Below are 26,262 nucleotides of genomic sequence, written 5' to 3' on the forward strand. Positions count from 1 at the left end.
AATGAGTTAAACTTTCTCAAAGCAAGAAGGATAAGCCCAGTGACCAGTAGCTTATCAGTTTCATCAATTTCCATCTCTTCTCTTTCCTTCCTTCCTTCCTTCCTTCCTTCCTTCCTTCCTTCCTTCCTTCCTTCCTTCCTTCCTTTCCTCCTCCTCCTCCTCCTCCTCCTCCTCCTCCTCCTCCTCCTCCTCCTCCTCCTCCTTCTTCTTCTTCTTTCTCTCTCTCTCTCTCTCTCTCTCTCTCTCTCTCTCTCTCTCTCTCTCTCTCACTGGTGATTTAATCCAGGGGCTGTCTGGCTGTCTACCTCCAAGCTATATGCTCAGCCTTATTATTTTATTTTGAAACAGGGTCTCGCTAAGTTGCCAAGGGCCTCACTAAGTTCCCGGGGCTGTCCTTGTACCTGCAACCTTCCCGTCTCAGCCCTACCACGCCTAGGTCAGCTGTCACTTTTCCAGAAAGCATTTGAACAATAAGAATTTCAAATGTCTCTACAGTCTCCCAGATGGTCAGACCTTTTCCTGGCTCTGTCACTTCCTGACCAGCACTGTCCCCAGAGCTCTAGAATGAGCCCTGGTGGCTGAAGTGGCCACAGAAGTTTTGGGGAGGAATGAGAGCAGCCCAGAGAGCCCCAAACATCGTGTCTCTTCACAGCCAATATGAGAGCCTGGTCAAGCCACCAAGCACACAGAGGAGACCCTGTCTCAAAATAAAACATGAAAAGGGTTGGGGTGTAGCTCAGTGGTAAAGTACCCCAGGGTCCAATGCGCAGCACCACATAAATAAATAAATAGAATAAAATAGCTCTTTATCCTCCTGCCTATTTTGAAAGCGAATGGAATCCCAAAGAAGATTCTGAAATCTCCATGTCTACTGGTGTGTATTAATTAAACTGTCAGCTTATTTTCAAAGGAGTTTGTAGTTGTATATTTTGCTGAAGTCTTAGAAACTCAACATATACCACAGCAGCAGGTATTTGCAAAGAGCCATCTCCTCCTCCTCCTCCTCCTCCTCCTCCTCCTCCTCCTCCTCCTCCTCCTCCTCCTCCTCCTCCTCCTTCTTCTTCTTCTTCTTCTTCTTCTTCTTCTTCTTCTTCTTCTCCTTTTATTCTGAGAATAACTACTGGGAAAATGATCCAGATCCTTTTAATTTATTTTTTTATGAATGCTCTCATTTTTATAAAACAAATAACCCAGATTTGGGGCCCTTTTTTCAAGGACTCTTCCAAACAGCCATCTCAGCTTGAATGAGCATCCCCTCAATGAGGACCCGGCGAGTTTAAGTGTCACTTTCTTTTCTTGTTCTGAAGTATAGTCTTTTACTTCTTGAACTGAAAAATTATATTGTATTGTACTAGAAATACTTGATACATCAACACAAATTGAAGAGGAGTCTCATTCAAATTCAGATGCTACGGTTTCATTTTTGACTTTTGGTGCATTCTGTACTGATCATGTGGTTTATATCAAGCTTATATTCTCTTCCAAAGCTTTAAAAGCCAACACTTTTGGTTTCTCATTCTCCAATCTTAGGTCTGCACTTGCAGCAGGAATTGGGAGCAGAATTAAAATATCACACGATTTATGCATCATAGATTGTGTGCGTGTATTTGTGTTTGTGTGTGTGTATGCATGCGTGTGCGTGTGCGTGTGTGTGTGTGTGTGTGCTTGTTGCTGGTGATTGAACCTGGAAACATTCTACCTGCGAGATACACCCCCAGCCCTATTTTGCTTTTCAGTTTGAAAAAGGGTCTCACTAAGTTGCGGAGGCTGGTCTTGAACCTGCAATCATGTCTCAGCCTCACAAGTACTGGGATTACAAGTGGGTGCCACTCTGCCCGGCTATATCAGAGGTTTTGATAGGTATTGCAAAAGACGCTATCAACTCTATGCCAAAACCAGCAAGTGGAAAAAATTAATATACAGCAGTAGCTGGGTGTTTTTTCACTAATGAGTGCTGAGAAATTAATGTGAAGAGACATAGACAGTGCCTGGTTATAAGCTTCCTTCTATGTCTGCTTGTTACGATGCAGGAAGTTGGGATGGTGTAAGGTTTCAAGTAGGGGAGGCCTGGTTGCTCTGAAGTTTTAGAGAGATCATGTAGGTTGTGGCTTAAAGAGTAACTACAGGCCTGGTAATGATGAAGCCTGGCATTGGAGACTGGGCCAGGGCCACTCTACTGAGACCCAGAGGTGCCTTTGCCCACCTCCAGGGGTCCAGCCCCTGTCACCTTGGGGTGGGGTGTGGCCACTGCTGGTACACAAGTCTTCTGCCCGCGGCTCTTTGTTGCATATCCACATAGCTTATCCGCTCCTCTCCGGAATGGGACTTGGAGCAGAACTGGAGGAATGGTGTCCAGGGCTTTGTCTGGCACAGCCCCTTCTCCAGGTACACACACTTCCCTGGCATCCAAGCTTCACGTGGTTTGTTTCTTTCCTGGGAAGGAGCTCTTTCTTTGAGTGTTCACATGTGCATACTCCAGAAGGCCACTGTCCAGGGCCTTGGGGAGAGGAGGCTCACTGGAGTGCCCTCCCAAGTCCATCAGGATGGAGACTCTGAGTCTCCCATCTGCAAAGAAAACAACTTCACCTGGAAGACTCAGGGCCTAGGTCTAAAGCGACCTTTCTGAGAAGAGAGTAGTCACAATAAATTGAAGTCAAAGAGAATAATTTCTGGGGTTACTAAAAAGGCATCACATGACATTGAAAACTAGACAGGAAATTTAAATTTTTTGTTTTTTCAGAAAATGCTTTTTGAAATGTACCAACTGCTCCTGGAAGCTGAGGGTGAAGTGACTTCCCCAGATTGCTGGACACAGGGAAGGAGCCGGCAGGTCCACTGGGTCACTGAGCTGAGAATACCAACTCAAGGGCTTGGGTCCTCCACAGGCTGCCATTACAGGCAAACACACTGAAACTTGCAATTACACAGTATGTTGCTGTTGTAGGAAAAGTACTCAGCGTGCTCAAACAAATAAGCACCACGTGACGACGCAGACATAGGTGCTCAGAGTGGCTTTTCAGCTACAGCTTCATTCTTAGTGATAATAGAAAATGCTGGCTCATTTACTGAGGGTGACACATTGAAATTCACCCTTCCTGACCCCATCTTAATTTTGGTAAGATGGAGGCGGGTGGTGGTATCAGATTTCACAGAATCGGTGCTTGAGGGCCTATTTATATGCTTTTAAAGATGGTAACATATAGCCGGGCGTGGTGGCGCACGCTTGTAATCCCCGCGCTTGGGAGGCGGAGACAGGAGGATCGCGCAGGTTCGAAGCCAGCCGCGCTGGCGTAAGAGACCCTGTTTCAAAAATATAAAATAGGTCTGGGAGCATAGCCTGGAGGTAGAAGGGCTTCCAGGAACCCCAGTACCACCAAAAAAAAAAAAAAAAAAAAAAAAGATGGTAACATATGTGTAATTATATGTGACTAGTTACTTGATTAAAAACATACGAAATGGTGTTGTAGCGACAGCTCGGGATTAAACAGAAGAGTCTCCTTCTGTTCTCACATACTGTTATGGTTTGAATCTGGAATGTCCCCCAAAGTCTCATGTTGAAAGTATGGTCCCCAGTGGAGCAAGGTTCAGAAGTGGGACTTTTAGGCAATGATTGGTTCCTGAGGGCTCTGACCTCATCAGTCCACCAGATGGATTAATCCACTGACAGCTGAAGGAAGTACTGGGGGCGGGACCTAGCTGGAGGAAGTGGGTCACTGGGGGCGTGCTCAGAAGGGAAGGGTTTATGATCTCCCTAGCTACTTTCTGTCTCTCTTGGCTTCCCAGACGACATGAGGTGAGCAGATTTTCTCCACCATGTTCTTCCGTCATGATGTTCTGATGCATCTCAGGCCCCCAGCAATGGAGCCCGCCCACCGTGGACTGAGACCTCTGAAACTGAGCCAAAATAAAAACTTTTCCTCTTCTGAGCCGATCTCATCAGATATTTTAGTCACGGTGATGAAAAGCTGACTAACACAGTTATGTAGGACAAGTATTTTAAGTTAGATAACCGATAATAATTCTCTTCCTTATTTCATAGGCTCTATATTTCTTATCTCGGAATATTTGCCTATGAAAATTAGCTTATACAGTCAAAATGGTCGCCTGGCAAAATTTCCCCTACCTAACTTTTGAATCACATTATTGCCTTACGGAAGAACTCAAGCACAAAGATAAAAAGCCGTATCTCAAGTATTTTATTTGTTCACATTTATCCTATTTGAGGTTAACACTACTTCATTTGCCAGTTTAAAAATCATCCTGTAAACAAAATAAAAAAATTACAGCAGCAACAGCTAAAACAAGGACACAAAGGTATAATAAAATAAAGGAATGTGTTGAAAGGAATATTTGGAATAAGCAAAGGAAACATGAATATGACTGTGGGTGCAACAAGAAGGAAAAATCTGTGTCTGTAAAAAACAAAACCATAACAGTAATAATGTTAATAATTAAAAAAAAAGAAGCAAGAATTCAAAGTGCAGGTGTGCCAGTTTTCATTCCCACATCCATTCAGGAAATAGATAGAACATACTATTCTCTTATATAAAGTGACAAGTTTTCTGTTTTAAAACATTTAGTAACGTTATCTGGCAGGATTTTTCCCCCCAGTGTACATTATCTCTATATGGATTTAAGGGGAAGATGTTCATATGAGTACATGGTGTAATTTCTTGAATCTATGGAGTGTATGAAAATGGTAAGGTTCATTGTTTTGTTTTGTTTGTTTTATCTGCAGTGAATAACATGAGGCTGAAAATCCAGTATCAGAAGCATCAATACTTTTACTCTTTCAAAAACAAATCAGAACAGCCTATCCTGCGCCCTCCCCCCTTTGCTGCCAAATCTTTGCTCAGATTTTTGTAACGAAGACAGTTCGCTTTTCGTGAATTCTGGCCCGTTCACGTAATGAGAACAATTTGCCCGTGTAAAATCAGCCTGGTATTTTTCTAGTCTGATCAAACATGAGTGTTATTCTAGTATCATGTAAAAATTTACACTTTTATTTTTGTTTGGAACCCTAGATATTTCCCCCTTAATGGGGAACATCTGTTGACCGTGATTTCTGGACAGAGGACTTTTATGAAATATATCTCAAATCTTTAAAAATATTTCTAATACCTGCTAAAGTGGTATAAGATTTTCCCCCAGCTGACAATGCCTTGAGCATTTAGGGAAAGTTTTATGTTTCATTTCCCTTAGAGATTAATTCTAAAAGCCCTAATACACAAATGACCGCTGCCTTATTTAGCTTTAAACAGCACTAGTTCAACAGCAAGATTAATAAGTTAGGCTACACACACATCCATGACAGATTCATCTCTTTTGGGGAATTCACAGGATAAACTGTATTCGGGTCCCCCTCCACCGCCCCAGCAAAGGTGTTCTGCACCTACCTTGAGGTGTTTAAATATTTCTCAACAATTTCCATTTTATTACATTATGAAAACACTAGGCTTCGAGCCAGGTACTAATAAATATTTAATTTAAAAGAAAGAGAAACCCCGACACCAAAGAACATAAAAAAAGCCCCATGCCCTCCCTGTTCCTCCCGTCCTCCCGTGTCAGCCAGAGAGGGCTGAGATTTCGTAGTCACTGGCCGAAGCGAGGGGCTTGCCCATCATCCGGATGTTTTTTGCACTGGTGATCCTGGCCATCATACACACGGGCTTGTCAAAGTACTTCACCAGCGCTGGCTCGGTTAAGAGCGAGGCCAGGAACTGCTCAAAGGTGATGGCCCAGTCCCGGTCCAGGCTGGTGCTGCGGGGCAGCGCGGCCGTGCCCTGGCCGCTGCGCACCAGGACCGTGTCCTCTCCGATGTCCTCGCAGTGCAGCTTGTCCTCCTCGTGGGAGCCGGCGCTCAGCACCGAGTACGAGGACATGGAGCTGTCATCCTTGGTGTCGTCGTCCGAGATGAGCATGGAGGAGCAGGCCCCATTGTCCCGGGGCGAGGAGTCCTCCAGCTTAATGTCCTCCATCTGCCCGCCCAGGGAGTGCTCCTCGCCATCGGTGGCCGGGAGCGGCTCTGCGGTCTCTACTGCATAGGGCTGGCTGGGTCCCTTCTTGGGGAAGAGGGCTCCGGGCATGGCCTGGTGGCAGGGGGGCCCGCTGCCCGCGGCCTCCTTGGCTGGCTGGACGATGAAGAGTTTGCCCACCTCCCCGATCTCCAGCAACAGGCTGGTCACCGCCGCTGTGGCGTGGTACAGCTCCTGCTCGTTGGGGTCCTCGCTGAACATGTTGTACATCGTCTTACACAGCTCAATGAACTGCCCCTGAAAGGAGGTTGGGGAAACCGCAAAGAAGGTGAAATCTTAGGGAGGAGAGGAGGAGGAGAGTTGCGGGACCAGAAGGTCCCCAGGAAGCCCTCTGTTGAGGGACCAATGGGGCGTTGTTGTTTATCGTCTCCTTATTGTCATTTGCATTTCTTGTCTTAGAAGCTTACTGGTGCATCGCTATGAGGTGCAGGAGGGCAGAGGCGTACACGCACACATCGCTCATTTAGCTCTCCCCAATTCCCACCCCGTTCCCTCCCGATCCCTCCTCCAATTTCAGTTTGGGCTTAGTGACTGACTCATATGTTTACGATGTACATCATGCTCACTTTAACGTGAAAGTTTAAGACACCCATAAGAAGGCAGAAAGAATGAAATATTAAACCAAGCGTGGTGGTGCACCCCTGTACCCCAGTACTTGGGAGGCTGAGACAGGAGGATCGCAGGTTTGAAGCCAGCCTCTGCACGTTAGTGAGGGCCTCAGCAACTTCGCAAGACCCCGTTTCCAAATAAAATATAAAATGGGGCTGGGGGTGTAGCTCGGGGGGGGGGGTGCCCTAGCTTCAGTCCCCAGCAGCACAAAACTAAAAAAGAATGAAACAATAAACCTCCATCCGCGTGTCACCTAGAGTTAAGCGTCACTATTTACTGCTTTTGCTTCATTAACTGTTTGTTTCCATGAAGTATCTGAAAGAAACCCTCCATTCATCTCTTTCTGCCTCTGGACTCATTGGTACCCATTTACATTTTTCCAAGGTTAGCCCCTCTCACCCTCTCCCATGACACAGCCTCGCCGCTCCCTGGACAGAAGTGATACCTTCTGTCTGACAGATGGCCTACCTGTCCTGCTGGTAAGTAGGAAACAGCATCTTCACCCTGTGCTATAATTACTCGTGGCGTTTTTTTTCTCCCTCATTACACTTTAGCTTTTTAAGGAAAACATGTGTCAGCCATCTTTCTAGCTGAGCACAGTGATGTAAAAATAGCATGGATTTGAGTATCTAAGGGTATTTTTAATGACTGAGATGAGACGCATGAGTTCTCAACACTGAACATTTTGTGGTTCGAATTTTCTGAGGTTATTTTCTCCTAGTTGTGTGTGTGTGCGTATGTATGTATGTATGTGTGTGTCTTTTTTTATTTTTGGTATTGGGGGTTGTACCCAAAGGAATTCTACTTCTTAGTTGCACCCCTAGCCCTTTTAATTTTTTTTTAGTTTTGAAACAGGGTCTTGCTAAGTTGCTGAGGCTGGCCTTGAACCTGCAATCCTCCTGTCTCAGCCCCCCCCAAGTACTGGAATTACAGGCCTATATGCCACCATGCCTCACTTGAGTATGTTTTTGATGCATAAAAACATAGATTCAAACAGATACCAATTAAGTGCCCAAAGCTACCACTATCTTTTGGTACTTAGCCCACATTTATGCATGACTGCAAAAGATAGCTTCAGGGCTAGAAATGAATGAACTAGAATATTGAGCACTTACCTGATTCAACTTGGGTAAGTCTTTTGCATTCTTTGACTTAGACTTATTTTCCGGAGTCCAGAGTCTCAGATAGTTACGATTTTCTTGAGAATTTGCCCTCTTCCCTAAAACCCAAACGTTAAGAAATGAGCGTTTGCAGGTCCAGAAGCCAGCACTCCACCAGCCAGCAGAGGGGTAGGGGTGAGAACATCTGTACCTTTGTCTGGCTTCAGACTCACGGTAACGAAGCCGTCATCCGCGCTCTGCTTGCTTCTGCTATCCAGCCCAACAACTACCAAGACACATTCAAAAGAGAAAGAGCGGGATGCTGTAGGGCCTGATGGAGGCCGAGCACTTGCCGTAGACAGAGGACATTTAGGTAGAGGTGCCTGAGTTAGTAAACGGAACAAGCAAGCACACGAAACACCCATGCATGCAGTTAAGTTGGACTGTCGGAATGACCAAGGGGTCATTTTATTTATTTATTTTTGGGCATAAGTCTATTCCTAAGATTGCACGGGATATACGCACACTAAGAAAATTTAGTTTTTATCTGAAATTCAAACTTTACTGGAGGTCCAATATAATATCTGACAACCCTGTCTCTCGGGGGAGGACTCCACCAAACTTTTTTCTTACAGCTGGGTTCAGTGTACAATTAAAAGTGGTGATGGCACTTCCTGTCTTCAGAAATAAAAAAAAAGAAGAAAAAAAAAAAGAAAAGGTGGTGTTTTTCTAATGAATGTGATTTCTTTCCTCTCTGTGATATCATCACATACATTTCACATGTATGGAATTGATTTTTTTTATTTATTTACTTTTTTTTGGCCAGGGCTTGCAAAAGATCAGGAACTTTTCCAACAAAAAAATTAAAATCTACGTTTGTATAGATTTTAATTTAAATTTTGTATTTTAAAAATAAAAACTATTTTGATATGCTATGCAATCTTCCAAGATTCCTAATTTGGCACTTTAAAAATATGACTGTTTGTGTGTGTGTGTGTGGGGGGGTACTAGGGATACACCCTTGCCCTGTTTTGCTGAGGCTGGCTTCCAACCTGTGATACTCCCATCTCAGCTTCCCAAGCACTGGGATTAGAGGCATGTGTCACCACACCTGGCTCAAAATACAATTTTTTTTTTTTTTGTTTTGGTGGTACTGGGGTTCCTGGAAGCCCTTCTACCTCCAGAATACACTCCCAGACCTATTTTATACTTTTTTATTTGGAAACAGGGTCTCTTAAGCCAGCGCGGCTGGCTCCGAACCTGCGCGATCCTCCTGTCTCCGCCTCCCAAGCGCGGGGATTACAAGCGTGCGCCACCACGCCCGGCTAAAACTACAATTTTTAAGGAATCCACTTACAACTGTTTTATTTTCTCTTCTTAAAACAGTGTACTACATGCCACATATGAAGTCCGGGAGGGAGAGAGAGGCAACAAGCTCATATTTCGGCTCGTATATTCCAGCATCTCCACCCCAGAGCAGGGCCTCACTAAGTAGCTGAAGCTGGCCATGGACCGAGATCCTCCTGTCTCAGCCTCCTAAGTGTGTGCCACCGCATCGGGCTGGACACAATTTTTTATGGATCTCTGCAATGAGCTGTTGGTTTAGTCTGTGGATGCGGAGCCCACGGATGCAGGGGGCTCACTGTATTTTAGTGTTTGAAGGCCATATGGTCTCTGTTTTAGCTGCTCATTTTTGCCACTGTGGTATGAAAATAGCCGCAGGCAATACGGAAATGGATGAGTGTGGTTGCGTGCCAATAAAACTTTATTTAGAGGCACTAACATTTAAATTTTCCATCCTTTCCACATGGCAAGAACTATTATTTCAATTGTGATGTTTAAGCACCACTCAAAAATAGAAAAAAAAAAAAAAAGCATTCATGGACTATACAAGATAGGCAGTGAGAAGGGTTTTGCCCCAGGGGCCATCGACTTTTAAATTGACTAGCTATGGGGCAAGTCTTCTTCCAACCACAGAGGGCTCTGTAAAGATAAATACAGTCTACCTGGTGGTTAAAGTCACCTACCATGTGTGCATTCCGGGGTGATATCTTCAAAGAAATACTGAGTGGCTTCGAAAGCGGAATCTGGCTCATCTTGATCGGAGGATGGCTCTGGAAAGGAAAAAGAACATTCTCATACCTGCAGGGTAGTGAATCATTGAAAGCGTGTTTTAATTATTTGGAAAAATAACAGGGAGGATGAAAAAACAAATTATAAAAGTAAGCTGGGGCACATAATCGAGGCCTGGCAGGCCTACTGTCCCTAACACCTTGGTGGGGCTTTCTAACCCGATCTTAATTGAGCAACCCCATGCCAAGGGTTTCTTTACATTTTACTTTTTACGAAGAATTTCCCAAATTGTATGGGATGATGCTTTCCAAACCAATTTTAGGACACCCCGTGCTCTAAAGGAAACCCACAGATCTGAAGCTTACCCTCTTTCTACCCAATCTCTCTCATTATTTTTTCAAGTATTTGCTAGATTTATCCCAGCTCAGACCAGCTTTGTTGAAAACTGAACACAGCGCTTCACCATCATGCCTATTTATTCTCGGCACTGCTAAAACAGTTGTCCTCGGACTCAGCCTCTCGGTGCCTTCGAGGATCATTTTATCTCCTAATTCTTGTATCCCATGTGCGACCAGATTTCTCTTTCAGACTCCCGTGCTGTTTTCTGTTAGGACAATTCATACCTCCCAATGGCCATTAAATCAGTACATGCTGCTGCAGGAACTTATGTGAATCATCACTAATAAGTTTGTCCTTAGTGACCAATGATCTTGCATACGGAAAAGAGGCAAATGGTTTACTCTAAAAAGAGATCTCAAGCCAGGTCCTGGTTACTGGAAACAGCGCTGCTCTCCACAGCTCACTTACCAGGCAAAACGTGCATTTTGTACAGGAGTTTGAGCTTCTCTGTGAGGTCCCCGTGACAGGCAGCACCTGGAAGTCACACAGCATCAGTGTGAGATGCGTCCCGTAGACCTCATGTGATAGAAGGGGAAGCTGGAACCTGTTTGTGTGAATCGCTCTGGAAGCAGGAGGCTTGGTTTCAAATCCTGGGTACCTACTATGTGCCACGGGCGAGTTGGTCTCTCTGTACCCCAGTTTCCCCTCTGTGAGGTGAGAGAAGACTCTACCAATGATCTTGACATCAGGGGACTCTATGATATGTAAGAACTAAGTGTTCTAATACATACCAAACCCTGGGCATAGTGTCTGATGTACAAAAGCTTAATTAACAAGGCGTATCATGTTAATCAGGTCTCAACACCCTACGTGACCACGAGAGTTCAGAGATCACCTCAAAATACATGTGAGATCGCTTCAGAATACTCAGCTTAGAAATCCTGTTTAGTCATTTTGAGTTCTCCTAAATGTCTCATTTTAATTTTTTCTAACATGGCTGCCGTTTAAATCACCGCAGCTTCAATCAAAGGAATCCCGTTATATTTCCCTTTAAAGTTTATATTTATTCTTGGCACCAGAAAATCCTTCGTAAATCTATATTCTCAGAGTGCCTTGTTAAAGAAAAATCAGATTTTGGGAAAAAAGGAATCACAGAATCTGGGCTGGAAGGGACACGAAAGGCTATCTTTCATTTATTTTTTTTCTTTTGTGGTAACTGGGGATGGAACCCAGGGGCATTCTACCTCTGAACTACACCCCAGGTCGATTTTTAAAATTCATTATTATTATTATTATTATTATTATTAATCATCATCTTGGTGGTACTGGGGTTCCTGGAAGCCCTTCTACCTCCGGGCTACACTCTCAGACCTATTTTTTATATTTTTATTTGGAAACAGGGTCTCTTAAGCCAGCGCAGTTGGCTTCGAACCAGCACGATCCTCCTGTCTCCACCTCCCAGGCGCGGGGATTACAAGCGTGCGCCATCACACCCGGTTTTATTCTTTATTTTGAAACAGGGTCTCACTAAATTGCAGAGGGCCTCACTAAGTAGGTGAGGCTGGCCGCGAACCTGTGATCCTCCGGTTTCAGCCTCTCAAGTACTAGGATTACAAGTGTGTGCCACCATGCCTGACTTTCTTATATGACATGGCTTGTATACCCTTTCCTATTCTCCACCAGTCTCTCTCAGGAGAGGGTGCGCGAATACTTCCCCTTAAAGGGTAAGATTTTGAGACAGACGGCCATTGTTTGTATCTTGGGGCCAGCAAGCATGCCTTGTGCCCCTCAGTCCAGAGTAATAGCCCATATTTATTGACCAGCTAAAAATTAATATCTCAGCAAGTGACTCCACTGTTCTGAACTCACTTATGGTTAGCTGGCCATAGGAATTATGGGAATAGTAAGTGGAGAGGTAATGCTGTGATTTGAACGTGCGTGTTCCCCTAGAACGATGCATTGAAACTTAACTCCGGGACGCAACAGCTCTTTTGAGGTGATTAAGTCACGAGGAGTCTTTTGAACGGGATTACTGTCCTTATGGAAGAGGCTTGAGGGAGCCCATTGCCTCCTCTGCCACACGGGAGCACACAGAAGGAGCCCCCTATGAGGGACAGGCTCCCCAAAGAAACAGAATCTACGGCTACTTTGATCTTAGACATCCCAGACTTTAGAACAGCGGGCAATGATTCTGTTGTTTCCAAACTTCCTGGTCTAGGATATTTTGCTACAGTAGCCAGAAGCAAGGTGGGTAATAGTCACACTACAAATTTTGCCTCTAGGCTGCCTGGACTCCAACACAAAGTTTGTAGCTGAGTGCCTTTAGACAAATTGAATGCACGTGAACCACTGGGGCGTGCCTGACTGGCTTGAACCAGTATGAATGTCAGGGCTGTCATTTGGATTAAGTGATACAATATGGGTTCTCAGTCCTTGCAACAGCACCTGCCCTAGATGAAGGCTCGTTCTTTACACAATTGCTTTATACTTTTTTTTTCTAAGCCTAAGATGATCTTTCCATTTCAAACACTTCTGGCTCCCTCTGACCGTCAAGCCTCCCAGACATTACTCTTATAGAGTCACGGCGCTCGTTGGGGCAGTCGCTGGCTCTACGCCCATCCTTTCAGCTTTCCTTGGACATAGCATTTAAATTATGTGGTCCAAGGTCACAGGTTGGCACGATTAGAGTAACATAAAATGAAAAATAAATAAAGTAAAATCCTTCTTACTTCATTCCGGCAGCCTGACATAATCACAATGCCTGGTATATCCACAACCTTACCTCAAGTGGGCCAAGCTCTAATATCACAGAGCTTTTCTGTCTAGTTATAAATGGAACATAATCCAGTAAGAATAGAACGAGGAAGCAAGTCAGGCAGCAAGAGTGACAGGCAAAAAGCCGGGCGTGGTGGCACACGCTTGTAATCCCCGCGCTTGGGAGGCTGGGACAGGAGGATCGCGCGGGTTCGAAGCCAGCCTCAGCTACTTAGTGAGGCTCTCAGCAACTTAGTGAGACCCTGTTTCCAAATAAAGTATAAAATAGGTCTGGGAGTATAGCCTGGAGGTAGAAAGCCTCTGGGTTCCACCCCAGTACCACCAAAAAAACAAACAAAAAAGACAAAAGTGACAGGCAGAGATTCCAACGCTGCTGCCGAGCGGCAGAGAAGGGGTAGGTGTGTTCTTGATGGACAGTCTCCCGTCCCAGGGAAATAAATATAGAAGACTTCCATTTAGACTGCAGAGCTATGGTGGGTTTTCAGACCGCCATGAAAAGTATCTTGCAGGCCAGCGTGGTGGCGCACACGTGTAATCCCAGTACTTGGAAGGCTGAGACAGGAGGACCTAGATTTGTGGCCAGCCTCAGCTACTTAGAGAGGCCCTCTGCAACTTAGTAAGACCATGTTTCAAAATAAAGAATAAAAAAATAGGGCTGGAGGTGTACCACGGAGGTAGATTCAATCCCCAGTACTGGATAAAAATGTCAGTGTTCTTAAAAGAAAGATTATGAAATCAGATGTAATAAAATTATATAAAATATAATTATATATCAAATCAAATAAAAGCAAAGTCTTTTTTGTCAGAGAAGAGTGACCCATCACCCAGGCATCCTTTTTTCCTAGTGACCCTATCTATCTTCGACGGTGGCTTCAGTGTCCGTGTCTATTTTATTGTCTTGAGCATTTTCAGATTTTGAACTTGGGCAGATGTAGCAGGCAAAGATTTCTCTGTATCATGCAGCCATTAAGTGAAAGCAAATGTTACAATCAGTTTGCACACCGCCTCCGCGCTTCTCTGCCCTCTCCCGCCCTGTCATCCCCGTCCCCGACCCAACTCAGGCTCAGGCAATAGCATCCCTCCTTACTTAGGCCAGCGACGAACTCCCGGAAGTTAATCAGGGAGTCCCCGTTTTCGTCCAACAGCTGGAACAGGCGGGAGGCCAGCACGTCAGAGTGTGTGCCACACGCCCAGGGGAAGAGAAGAACAAACATCCCCTTGAACTGCTCAAAGTCGATGCGGTACTGCTCCAGGTAAGGTAGGCTGGGGTCGTGCCGGTCCAGCGCGTTGCTGCTCCCGCCCCAGTAGCAGCTGGTTAGATGTTCTGCCTGGAAAAAGATGAACAGGATGGAACCCCAGCTTTGCATGGCTCCCCGGTCACACAGTATTCAACCTACAAGTGTCTAGTCTTCCCACTTAGACATCTGTGATACATCTAGAAAAAATGACTAGCATAGGAACCACTATGGTGGAGAAATAGTGACTTCCTAATCCAGTCCTTAGAAAGATGGCAGCCCCTTTATTCACCAAGTCATGTGGCTCTGAGCGGGGAGGGGACATTCATTATAGGAAGTTCACAGAGATAAAGTGCATGGTAGAAAATTTTGGAAGGAGCCAGGTGTGGTGCCACACACTTGTAATCCCAGCATTTGGGAGGTTGAGACAGGAGGATCAGTTTGTGGACAGCCTCAGCTACTTAGTGAGGTCCCTTGCAACTCAGTGAGACCCTGTTTCAAAATAAAGAATAAAAAACAGGGCTGGAGGGTGTAGCTCAGAGGTAGAGTGCCCTTGGGTTCCATCCCCAGTACTGAAAAAAAAAAAAAAAAGAGTAAAGAAAAAAAAAAAAAGAAAAGTCTTGAAGGATACCATCCCCATGTAGACATTTACCACTAGCTCTGGGGGCACTGGGGAGATCAGAGGAGCACACAGAGGACTCTATTTTTATTTTATTCCCTCTGTACTATCTGAATCCATCAACATTAGCCTAGGTATACAAGTTGTGATAGAGAAAAGGGCGCTCTTCAAACAGATCTTTTCCCTTTGCAAGGGGCTTCTGAGAAAGCGGGGAGTCAGTCCTGAGCATGCGCACTTTAATTCTGCTCTTGTTCACAAATGGTGCAAAGGCAGCCGATATCTAGAGCAAGCACCATTGCTTACTGGGAAAGGCAGTGAATAAGCTAAAAAACAAAACAAAACAAAAACAAAAAACGTTGGGAGGAGGAAGGAGGTAGAAAGCAAAGCAGTCAGGTATGTGTTTGTTTGTTCGTTTGTTTTTGCAAAGCAGCCTTGGCAGAGGAAAGGAAAAAAGTGTAAAAGCTCCCCAGGGTCTTGGACTACATCGTTCAGGGCAAGCGGATGTCACAGAGGGAGCCAGGTGCAAGGCCACAGGCCTGCTGGGCAGAGCCGGACTCTGAGCTCCATCTGTGGATGGAATAGCGCGGTCCCGTCTTGCTGAGCCGTATCAGTGGATGACGGCTTCCCAAAGCATTTCCCCTAACTGAGCGCTGAGTTACTCCAAGTCGGATCTGGATTTGGTACAGGAGCCTCTGCCACGGTCGTGACTTTCAGGAGAAAAACACTCCATGCAGGTCATCCCCCTTCCTCCTCGATGAGACCCCACCAGCCATCATTTGGGGACGAGGAGCCCAGAGGTCAAAGGAAAGGGGCGATTTGAAGGTTAAAGATAAGTCAACGCTAAAGGGCCCTGAACCGCATCTTCCATCAAATCTGCCATGGGGTGCAGCCTTCTATCTTCCCTCCCAAGTTTCACTCTAAAGCCTAAGAAGTAAGCGTCTTGGGTAGGGAACTGAACCATTCCTCTGTACTTGTAGGAAAACACCCAGAGATAGATAGACTTTTTTTTTTTTTTTTTAAGGGCTATGAATGTGGCAGGGTACCAGGCACACAGTGACGATTTGATAAATGTTTGTGAATATGAACTAAAGCCAATCAAAGTGTTCAAAGACTCAAGAAAGCACTGTCACTGACGCTTTTATTTTTGGGTCCCCTATTGTCAGAGACCTCCTCCCAGCTCTGGCACCAACCAAGTCCTGAGTTTTCTTTTTGGGTGCTCAGTGGATGTGGGGAGCTTGGGTATTAGAAAAGCTCGTCTCCTCCGGGCGCAGTCTCAGGTTCGGATGGCAAGCCTAGAGGTGCGAAGGTCAAGGGGTGCTGTGACCTCTGGGTGAGATGATTCTCCAGTGGTCTCAGGATCTGGAGATTCTGCACTAACAGTCCTGGTCCTCTTCCTCCCCGTGTCCCGGGGTCTGCCTCCTCTTTCTGCTTTCATACCCCATCTCTTTCCTGTTCCTGGTCATGATGTCTTCAGGAGCTACTTGGGCTTCTGTTTACTTTCCCAGCATCCTCGTCTGACCCCTTGGGAAGCAGATTCTGCTGGTGTTCAACATCCCTTTAAATCTGCTCCTGGTTGGATCATCATGTTTCCTTTGAGAAACAGAGGGATCTTTTCCTTATAGCTAAGAAAGACACTGAGTAGTTATCTATGGGTGCCTCACATGTATAAATAAAACATTACTGAGCTGGTGCAGGATCCAGAGGCCACCCCGGGGGGCTGAACACAGGCCGGCGGGGGCTGCTAATGCAGCTGCTGCACAAAGCACAATATTAACTGGCTACGAAGCCTAGGACACCTCAGTCTTTCTTGGCCTCCTCCATAGAATGCAGGGACTAGCCTATATGGATGATTCACTGCCAATGTATTATCAATTCAACACACCTGCTAGGGAAGGGAACTTTTCCAGGCACCAGCCAAACAGCAAAAAATAAGATTGTGGTGCCCTCTAGTGGTCAACAAGCAAGTGGGACTAAGTGAAAACCCCCAAGCCAAAGCTATCCGCCTCTAAGAGCTATGCGTGTTTGATCCTGATGTTTATGTTTTCTACTCTATGCTTTTTCTTGTACTATCTTTACACCACTCAGAATGGCCAAATTCAGTTCTTATTATAAACCAGAGACTGTGATGAAACTGGTCCTTGCATCAAAGGCATATTTTAGGTATTTTTTCTTGTCAATAACGTGTGCTGTTAATGATACTTATGAAGCCGGGCATGGTGGCACATGCCTGTAATCCCAGTACTTGGAAGGCTGAGAAAGGAGGATTGCAGGTTCATGGCCAACCTCGACAACTTAGTGAGGCCCTCTGCAACTTAATGAGATCCCATTTCAAAATAAAGAATAAAAAAATAGGACTGGGGTATAGCTTGGAGGCAGAATGCCCCTGGGTTTAATCCCCAGTTCCACAAAAATAAAATAAAATAAGTAGGACTGGAGATGTAGCTCACAGGTAGAATGCACCTGTGTTCAATCCCCAACACTAAAAAATTAAAAAATGATGCTTATGACAAAAATATTTTTTCTATAAGAAAAAAATATAAAGCCGAGTGTGGTGGCACACACTTGTAATCCCCTCGCTTGGGAAGCTGAGACAGGAGGATCGCACAGGTTCGAAGCCAGTCTCAGCTACTTACTTACTTAGTGAGGCTCTTGGCAACTTAGTGAGACCCTGTTTCCAAAAAAAATATAAAATAGGTCTGGGAGTATAGCCTGGAGGTAGGAAGCCTCTGGGTTCCACCCCCAGTACCCCCCCCCAAAAAAAAATATATATATATACACATTGCTTTAGTTGACAACATATTGTCTTATGAAGGATCAATACTGGTAGAAGCTCAATTTGAGTAGAAATCAACAGATATTTAACCAGTGATACTTTTTCTTAGACATATAAACCGTATCTTTCTTATTCTAGCTACCTGTTATCTTTTCTTAAGGGTTAGCTACATACTAATTTAGGAAATTATAATTTCCAAGAACCTCAGGAAGAATTTAAATTCAGCATTGTTCTAAGAGAATACTAGAAAGCAATAACCTTGTTTTCCTTAGGTTTAAGCAAACAGCTACAATACTATATGAAGAGTGAAGACATCAATTTAAAACTAGTGATAAGATGTTTGTTTTTCCTACCAAGTGCTGCAGTGTCATCCTCTCAGCCGCTCCGTCTCCCTGGGTGTACTTGTGGAGACCCAGGCCATTCCTTAACAATTTTACAGAACAATAAAGAACTCACTCTGTTATTAAGGGGAACTCTTTTATTCCTCTGAGTGGGCATGATTTTCCTTTGAAACTCACCTTGAAAAGAGCATACAGTTCTTCCAGCTCATCAATGGTGAAGGAAGTTTCTGTCACGATGGTTCGTACCTATAAAGAGAAGCAGCACAGTGAAAAAAATTGAAAGTAAAAAAAAAAATGTCATGTTGGGAAAGTCCTTAATTTTCTCCTTCTAAGTCCTCTTGGGTTCTGTCAGGCGGGGATTTATGAGCTGCCGGAGCGGAGATGGATGGAGAGGGAAGGTCCCTGCTGTCCGTCAAAGGACTCACCACGTTGCGCTTCGTTGTGTCTTCCAGCGTCTGGATCACTTTCAGTCTTTGTTTAAATCTCATCTGCTCAATTAAGTCTGCCCGGATAGTTCCAAATTTCTGGAAAGGAGCAATATTAATATTTCTGAAAAAAATCTGCTAAGGCATGCAGCTTCAAATCTGCACATTAGCTGAAACATTTGTGACACACATAGTAACTTGTCACATGCCAGGCAACCTGGACTGTACTTTTATTTATTATTGTACAGCTGTTTAGGGATTATAAATAATTACCTGAAAATTCTCATTATGTGACCAATTGAGCAAAATTTCTAAGGCTAAAGTATCTGCCTCAAGTCGATAGTTCACCAGGATAATTAATACTTATTTTTATAGCTTTTTCTTTATATGATTATAGATAATAGTGGACTCTACTATTACATATTTGTACAGGCATGTACATAATTTGGTCAAGTTCATTCCTCAGGACCAAGATGACAAATAAATCTATATGTGAAAAAAAATGCTTTAAGAAGAATTTTCTTGACAAGAAGGAAAAGCGTATCTAATTTAAATGTGATTATTAGACTAGGAGGTTGGGAGAAATGTTTGTGTGAGGCTCCCATCAAAAGCATTTGTCCATCGAGTCTGGAAATCCACAGTCTGTCTCCGGGTGGCAGAGGCTGTGAAGTAGGCATCACTTCAGAGTCCTAGATGCTGACCCTGCCTGCATATTTGTTGAGCTTAATTCTAAAAAGCCAAGTGAATCTTCCTCTCTGCAAGAAGGAGCATGTAAGGTTAAATCTCTTAGTGACACAAAAGAAAAACAAAAGAACTCTGCTTAACACATGCAGCTTCACCTATAGAAGCAACGGCTGCAATGGAAAACTACACCAAAGGATAAAGGAAAAGTCGACGGACAATATCAAGTGTTGGCAAGGACGAGGTGCAACCGGAACTCTGATGTACTGGGGTCTTGCAGTATCAAGTGTGCATATGTTTCAGAAATCTGTCTGGCAATATCTACTAAAACTGAACAGATGTATTTCTATGATCCAGAAATCCCATTTCTAATTATATGCCCCAAGAAAAGTATACTGGAGAGCATGTAGGGCTTGCTGGCCTTGGCAGTCGACCCTGAGTGAGATGGAAAGCCCCTGGAGTTTCAAGCAGAGGCTCACTACCATCTGACTTTGGTTTTGGAAGGAGCGCTCCATCCCTGGAAGACCACCTAGCACTTCTAGTCTCTGACTTGCTGCACACCCCAGCAGAGGCCCCACTAGTGGCTAGGGATATCGGATACGGCAAATAGAAACGGAGGGCATAGGAAATCCAGCTAGATTAGAATTTTAGGCAATCAATGACTAACTTTATACAATCAGTGTGGCCCAGCCAACCTTAGTTCTATACTTTATCTGGCAATCCTATAAACTGCACCACTCTACAGACTTATCTGTGTGGTGGATCCTATTTGGAAATATGTCACCCCAAGTTGGGATTACAGCAGAGAGCAATGCCTGCTTAGTGCAATTTACTTTCTCTTTGTTTTGAAAGCACTCGTCCAGGGAGTTGAGTTTGACGTGAGCATTTCTTGCTGATAACCAGAAGAAGAATACACTGATATCTTTGGCCCTGGCCAGCTGATTTGCCACCAGTAAAGCAGGGAGTGGGGCTTGACCTAAAAAAATGCAGACTATGGAAGAACCTTCTCGTCTCCATAGTTGTTCAAGTTCTTTTTGCCAAGAAAGATTTATTATTTATTTCCACTGAATGGCTGAATTTAGAAGTTGTTAAGAGCCAGCATTAATGATTAAAATAATTCCATTTATTAACTCTGGGGCTAAATATTTGGCTGGGGAAAAAAAAAAAGCACCCAGGAAGGCAAGTCTTTTGACCCTAACAAAAGCCCAGTAAGCATACCTTGCAAAGTCTGTGCCTAATGATGGAGGATTGGGCTTTCTTCAAACTGGGCCATAGTTTGAGCAACAAAAAACTCTAGCTAGAGGCAGAAGGAATAAAACTTTATGGCATGTGCCACTGTCGGGGACACTCACAGGCCTTCCCATTTGTCCTTACAATGACCTTCGTGAGTCAGAACGGCCACCTCCATTTTATACATGGGACAAATCAAGGTTGGAGAGTTTCAACCAGCTCCCCCGAGCTCCAAGTTGTCTGAGCCAGACAGTAGCTTCATGACTCTACGACCTACACTCTACTCTCACAGGCAGAAGGTCTTCCTCACCTCTCAGTAGAACAGCACAAAGTCTGATCCTAATTCATGTCCTTTCACTAGCAGCGATGGGGCTGGCCAGTTTCGTGTGGTCTTCTGACTCTCGGTTTCTTCTGCAAGCTACACTTACAGAAAGGCCGTTAGAGATTCCAGATATACTGATAATAGTAACTACTGTTAAACACTGGCTTAGGAATTGCTCGAGTAAAAGAACTATTCCCTCTCCAGCCTGATGTTCAAAGAGCTCTGTGCATTTGTCATTTGGCTGACATCCGTTCCTCTATCAGAAGTGGCTGCTTCTACACATTAGGCAGGACCACTCCCTTGGCCAGGCAGGTGTCTGCAACTCACCACAGACAGCACACAATGGTCCTTCGGCTTGAAGAGAATGGTGTCCATCTCCAAGGAAACTAAGGATGCTAAGTTCCTGCCTGTGATTTCTGGAAGGTTTCTAAGGGAAAGCCAAGCCATGAGAACAACTTGGGGGATTTGTCCCCCACATCTGAGGAACATTGACTGAATAAAACTCTAAAAACGGGACAGGCAAAAGTGGCTCAGTCTATCCTGTGGCCAATATCTCCCAGTACTCAAAGGATAATGTCTGGATGCAGGGCGTTTTTCTGGCAGGGCACATTCTGTTCCCCTGAGAAGAACTAATCCACTAAGGTCACAATAATCATTTTCCCCAATAAGTAGAATTTAGTGCTAGGAGTGAGGGGGCCTCTGATTATTTTAATTTTCTAAAATCTCCCCTTCCTCAAATAATAAACAAAGTTACTCACTTTCATTTATGTCTCTTTTCCAATTCAATTTTCATCTGAATGCTTTTGTGGCCTGATTCCCATTTTCCAATCTAATTCCCAACATCTTGATGAGCAGAAAGGCAATTTTCTCTTTTTCTTTTTTTCTTTTGGTGGTACTAGGGATGGAATCCAGGGACTTTCTACCTCTGGGCTATACTCCCAGACCTATTTTTATATTTTATTAGAAACAGGGTCTCACAAAGTTGCTGAGAGCCTCACTAAGTAACTGAGGCTGGTTTCAAACCTGTGCGATCCTCCTGTCTCAGCCTCCCAAGCGCTGAGATTACAAGTGTGCGCCACCATGCCTGGCAGAAAGGCAATTTTCAATGCAGACAATTTTTGCCTTTGGTCCCTCTGGCTACTGAGAGGTGTGCAACCCTCCATTTCTGAGCACCTCATCCAACCTGTCTGCTGAGGTCCAACAACCCCAACGATAGAGGAAGAAGGTGGAGACAAGATGGTCTCAGGCTGTCTTACCTGGCCACTCCAGTGCCACCATCATGACTTCAAAATCAAAACTCCCCCCCACCCCCCGTGCTGGGGATCAAAACCAGGGCCTCATCATGCTTGCAAAGCGAGAGCTCTACCACTAAGCTAACCCCCAACCCCTCCGCCGTCATTTCCCAATAGAACAAAGTTGCCCTGCCCAAGCTGGGCATTCACTTTGAGATTTACTTTAGCCTTTGCAGATCGCCCTGTGTAACTAGGAAGATGGATGGATGGAGAACAGATGTAGATCTTTAACAGAGGCCACGAGGGACAAGCTCAATCAAGCACAGCAGATTTCTGCCTTCGAAATCTTCTCGAAAGAGCATGAATATTCAGATGTTACAACTGAGCCGGGCATGGTGGCGCACACTTGTAAGTCCAGCATTTGGGAGGCTGATACAGGAAGATGGCCACTGTGGATAGTCCCAGTTATTTAGTGAGGCTCTTTGCAACTCAGTGAGACCCTGTTTCAAAATAAAGAATAAAAAATAGGACTGGTGCTATAGCTTGGAGGTAGAATGTCCCTGGGTTCCATCCCCAGTAGGAAAAAAAAAAAAGTTACAAAAAACCCCCAAAACTTCCATTTAGTCCACAGGCCCAAAGAATGATCTCAAAGAGTTTGTCTATCCCAGGAAACCGACTGAAACAAAGAGAGGACATCGTTTCTGATATCCGAAGTCTATGGTTTATTTCTGTTTTTAGATAAAACAAGGCCATCCCAATTATGCTCACACATGTCTCTTAGTGTTTCTTCATTTGTGGGGCACTTATTTTTCTGGTATGTAGAATGGAGGTCAGTACTGTTAGCCAGGGGGCTGAGCACACCTACACCGGAGAGACCTTTCTTTAACCAGAAAGCCTCCAAATAGCTAAGACAGTAAAGAAAGTTTTGCCTTGGTAGAGTAGATGGGAAAAGCCGATGAAATGTGAGTCTTTGAACTTACAGAAAAGCCTAAGGAGGGGAGACGGAGACACAGAAGGGGGATTATCAAGTCCACCTGGAGGAGCCTCCCCCAAGCCCACCGGCCTTTTTCCAGGGAGGTGGCATCCGTCTGTGTGAATTCATGTTCTGAGAGGGGACAAGATGTTCAGGAGGAGAAAGGAGGGCAAGGAGGCAGGAGAAGTTGTACTGTGATTTTTCTAGAAACCTCAACTCAGGACTATATTCATACTATGAAACACTCTCACAACTATTTCCCAGAAAGCAGGTCCATATTTTATATCTTAATGTAGTGTTTTATGCTCCTCAAGGTATCATATCTTTTGAGGTCTTTTGCTTATAAAAAGGTCCAGAGGAGCTATTATCACACAACATAAATATGGAAATTACAAAAACCATCTTTGACAACTTCAGTGTAAAACATTCTGTGTGCGTTGACTGTGAGTTATAGGTTAAGCATGCTAAAATATAAGAAATAAGGAAAAGCCAGGCATTATGACACTCATCTGTCATACCAGTATTTGAGAGGCTGAAAAAGGAGGATCACAGGTTCAAGGCCAGCCTCAGCAACTTAGTGAGGCCCTCAACAACAACAACTTAGCGAGACCCCATTTTAAAATGAAAATCAAGCTGGGTGTGGTGATGCATGCTTATAATCCCTGCACTTGGGAGGTGGAGACAGGAGGATCACAGGTTCGAAGCCAGCCACGCTGGCTTAAGAGACCCTGTTCCCTGTTTCCAAATAAAAATATAAAATAGGTCTGAGAGTGTAGCCCGGAGGTAGAAGGGTTCCATCCCCAGTACCACCAAAAAAAAAAAAAAAAAAAAATCAAAATAAGGTTGGAGGTATAGCTTAGAGATAGAATGGCCCTGGGAGGCTCAATCCCCAACACCAAAACAAACAAACAAACAAACAAACAAGAAAGAAATAAGGAAGCCAGGTGTGGTGGCACATGTTTACAATCCCAGTTTATAAGGCCGAGACAGGAGGATTTCAGGTTCAAAGCCAGTCATGGCAATTCAGCAAGGCTCTCAGCAACCTAGTGAGACTCCATTTCCAAATAAGAAATAGAATTGGAATGGGGGCGTGGCTTAGAGATAGAACGCCTCTGGTTTCATCCCTAGTGCCAAAAAAAAAAAAAAAAAGACAAAAAGACAAAAAGAAAAAGGAAAAGAAAAAAAAAAAAAGAAAGGAGGAGAACATACTGGAAACAGACAGACTTGGGGTCTGAATCCTAGTTCCAGCTCCGGGACACCTGGGTGAGTGACTTCACCTCTCTAAGCTGCAGTTCTTTGACCTTTCAAAAGGGAATAATGACATCATCACATCTCTGGCTTGTGATCCTTAATTCTGATAAGTCTGAGAAGATTCTACACACATTGTTCTGTGTTATTTTATTTTTACCCAGGATTTATTTTTTATAAATTGCTCTAAAGCAGAAGCTGGCTGGGCATGGTAGCACATGATTATAATCCCAGGACTTAGGAGCTGAGACAAGAGAATCGCAGGTTCAAGATCAGCCTCAGCAACTTGGGAGGTCTTCCACAACTTAGGGAGACCCTGTTTCAAAATAAAGAATAAAGCAGGGCTGCGGGCGTAGCTCGGAGGTAGAATGCCCCTGGGTTCAGTCTCCAATAGCACACACACACATACACCCACCACCACCACCAACAACAACACCAACAAGAACAAAACCCCCAGCAACTGCAAGCTGACATTATGTAGTCCTGGGCCCAGAAGTAGGGCAATTCAAGAAAAATCAAGAATTTCAACCTTAACTATTTTAAAAGTCTGGACGGTTGTTCCTCACTTCTGACAGAGAAGCTGCCGACTCTGGCAGGTCCTAGCAGCCTGGTTCCTGAACCACCACCCGTACCTGCTGATGCCACCTGCCACCTGTCTCTCGGTGCATGACCCCACAGGCATGGGGATCTGGGCTCTAGAGCGTTTCCTTTAATTCTACACCATCGATGCCAGGGTTGGTCTGTATCAAGGAGATACTCCTTTGACCGCAGGGTTTGTAGAAAAAACACAGGTGTGTAGCCAGGAATGGGGGCAGCTCCAGATTACATGGAAATTTCCCAAACTGATGACCCTCAGCTTCTTCATCAGCGAAATAGAGAAAACAATTCTTATCTCTTAGGGTTGGTGTAAAAATTCCATGCTGTGCATGGACACACAGTTTGTATGGTAGCTGTCATTATTTCTAATATTGTGACGAGAAAAGAGGAAGAAAAAGAGAAGAAAAACAGCACCTATTTTTATTTTATTTGTGCTACTGGAGATGGAACCCAGGTTTTTTTTTTTTTTTTTTTTTTTTTTTGCTGAGGCTGTCCACGAACCGCGATCCTCCTGGCTCGGCCTCCTGAATGCTGGGATTACAAGCGTGCGCCACCACGCCTCACCCCACTCCTTCCCTTCAACAGCTCTATCTCCCTGTCCCTCCTGGAGTTTATTCTCCACCACCTGAAGTCCCCACTTACATCCCAGTTACACCCTAGCATCCACATAAGAGGAAACAGATGCCACTTCGTTTTCTGTGACTGGCTAATCTCACTTAACTACACTTTTACCAAGACAATGCAATTGTACATTATGGAGAGGTTCACAGTGGTACCAATATCCATGCGCACATCACCTGCTGCGCCTCCCTCCCTGTAGTCTACTTTTCCATCCTCATGCTGGTTTTCCTGGGGGATGGAGAGGAAAGTGTTGTGTTTCTCAGAATGTTTGGGTGTCACGCCACAGCCCGATCCAGGTTGTCATGGTTATCGGGGATGCGTGACTGTTCTGTACCTGGGCCATGAATGTCAACCCTCAGTGGGCATTTGGAACGTCTTGAAGAACTTTAAAAAGAAGTACTTATTCTTGGACTTCATGCCAGAAATTCTGATTTAATTGAAGCCTGGAAATATATATTCTTTCTTTTTTGGGGGGGGGAGGGAGGCAACTGGGAATTGAACCCAGATGCATTCTACCTCCAAGCTATACTCCCAGCCTTTTGTATTATTATTATTATCATTATTATTGTTATTATTATTATTATTATTATTATTATTATTATTATTATTATTGGTACTGGGGTTCCTGGAAGGCCTTCTACCTCCGGGCTACACTCCCAGACCTATTTTATATTTTTTGAAACAGGGTCTCTTAAGCCAGCGCGGCTGGCTTCGAACCTGCGCGATCCTCCTGTCTCCGCCTCCCAAGCGCGGGGATTACAAGCGCGTGCGCCACCACACCCAGCTGTTGTCGTTGTTTGAAAACAGGTTCTCACTAGGTTGCTGAGGCTGGTCTTGAACTTGCAATCCTCCTGTCTCAGTCTCCCAGGTACTGAGATTGTAGGAATACACTGCCACACTCAGCTTACATTTATACTACAAAGCTTGGCTTAATTTTTTACGTGATTTAATGCACAGGCAGGATGGGAAGCACCAATCCCATGGTTAGGAGGGAGGAAAGAAGTTAGGGGAGAGTCAGTGCTGTTCTCTTGAAG

At 44.6% G+C, this 26,262-nt stretch overlaps 1 protein-coding gene across 2 annotated transcripts in view; it reads right to left on the reverse strand.

Moving 5' to 3' along the window:
* Nucleotides 1–5,564: 5,564 nt before the first annotated feature.
* Nucleotides 5,565–26,262, reverse strand: part of TBC1D9 (TBC1 domain family member 9) — a gene marked incomplete at both ends in the record, with an annotated part of 113,907 nt that continues 93,209 nt past the window's right edge. For both annotated transcript variants that reach the window (XM_080697371.1, XM_080697370.1), the window contains 8 exons: nt 5,565–6,272; nt 7,760–7,863; nt 7,956–8,030; nt 9,772–9,858; nt 10,625–10,690; nt 14,019–14,259; nt 18,077–18,145; nt 18,325–18,423. In XM_080697371.1, the coding sequence (XP_080553497.1) occupies nt 5,565–6,272; nt 7,760–7,863; nt 7,956–8,030; nt 9,772–9,858; nt 10,625–10,690; nt 14,019–14,259; nt 18,077–18,145; nt 18,325–18,423 (1,449 nt within the window). The remainder of the gene's footprint in view (nt 6,273–7,759; nt 7,864–7,955; nt 8,031–9,771; nt 9,859–10,624; nt 10,691–14,018; nt 14,260–18,076; nt 18,146–18,324; nt 18,424–26,262) is intronic.

This window comes from Muscardinus avellanarius (assembly GCF_963383645.1).
Source record: "Muscardinus avellanarius genome assembly, chromosome: 6".
NCBI lineage: Eukaryota > Metazoa > Chordata > Mammalia > Rodentia > Gliridae > Muscardinus > Muscardinus avellanarius.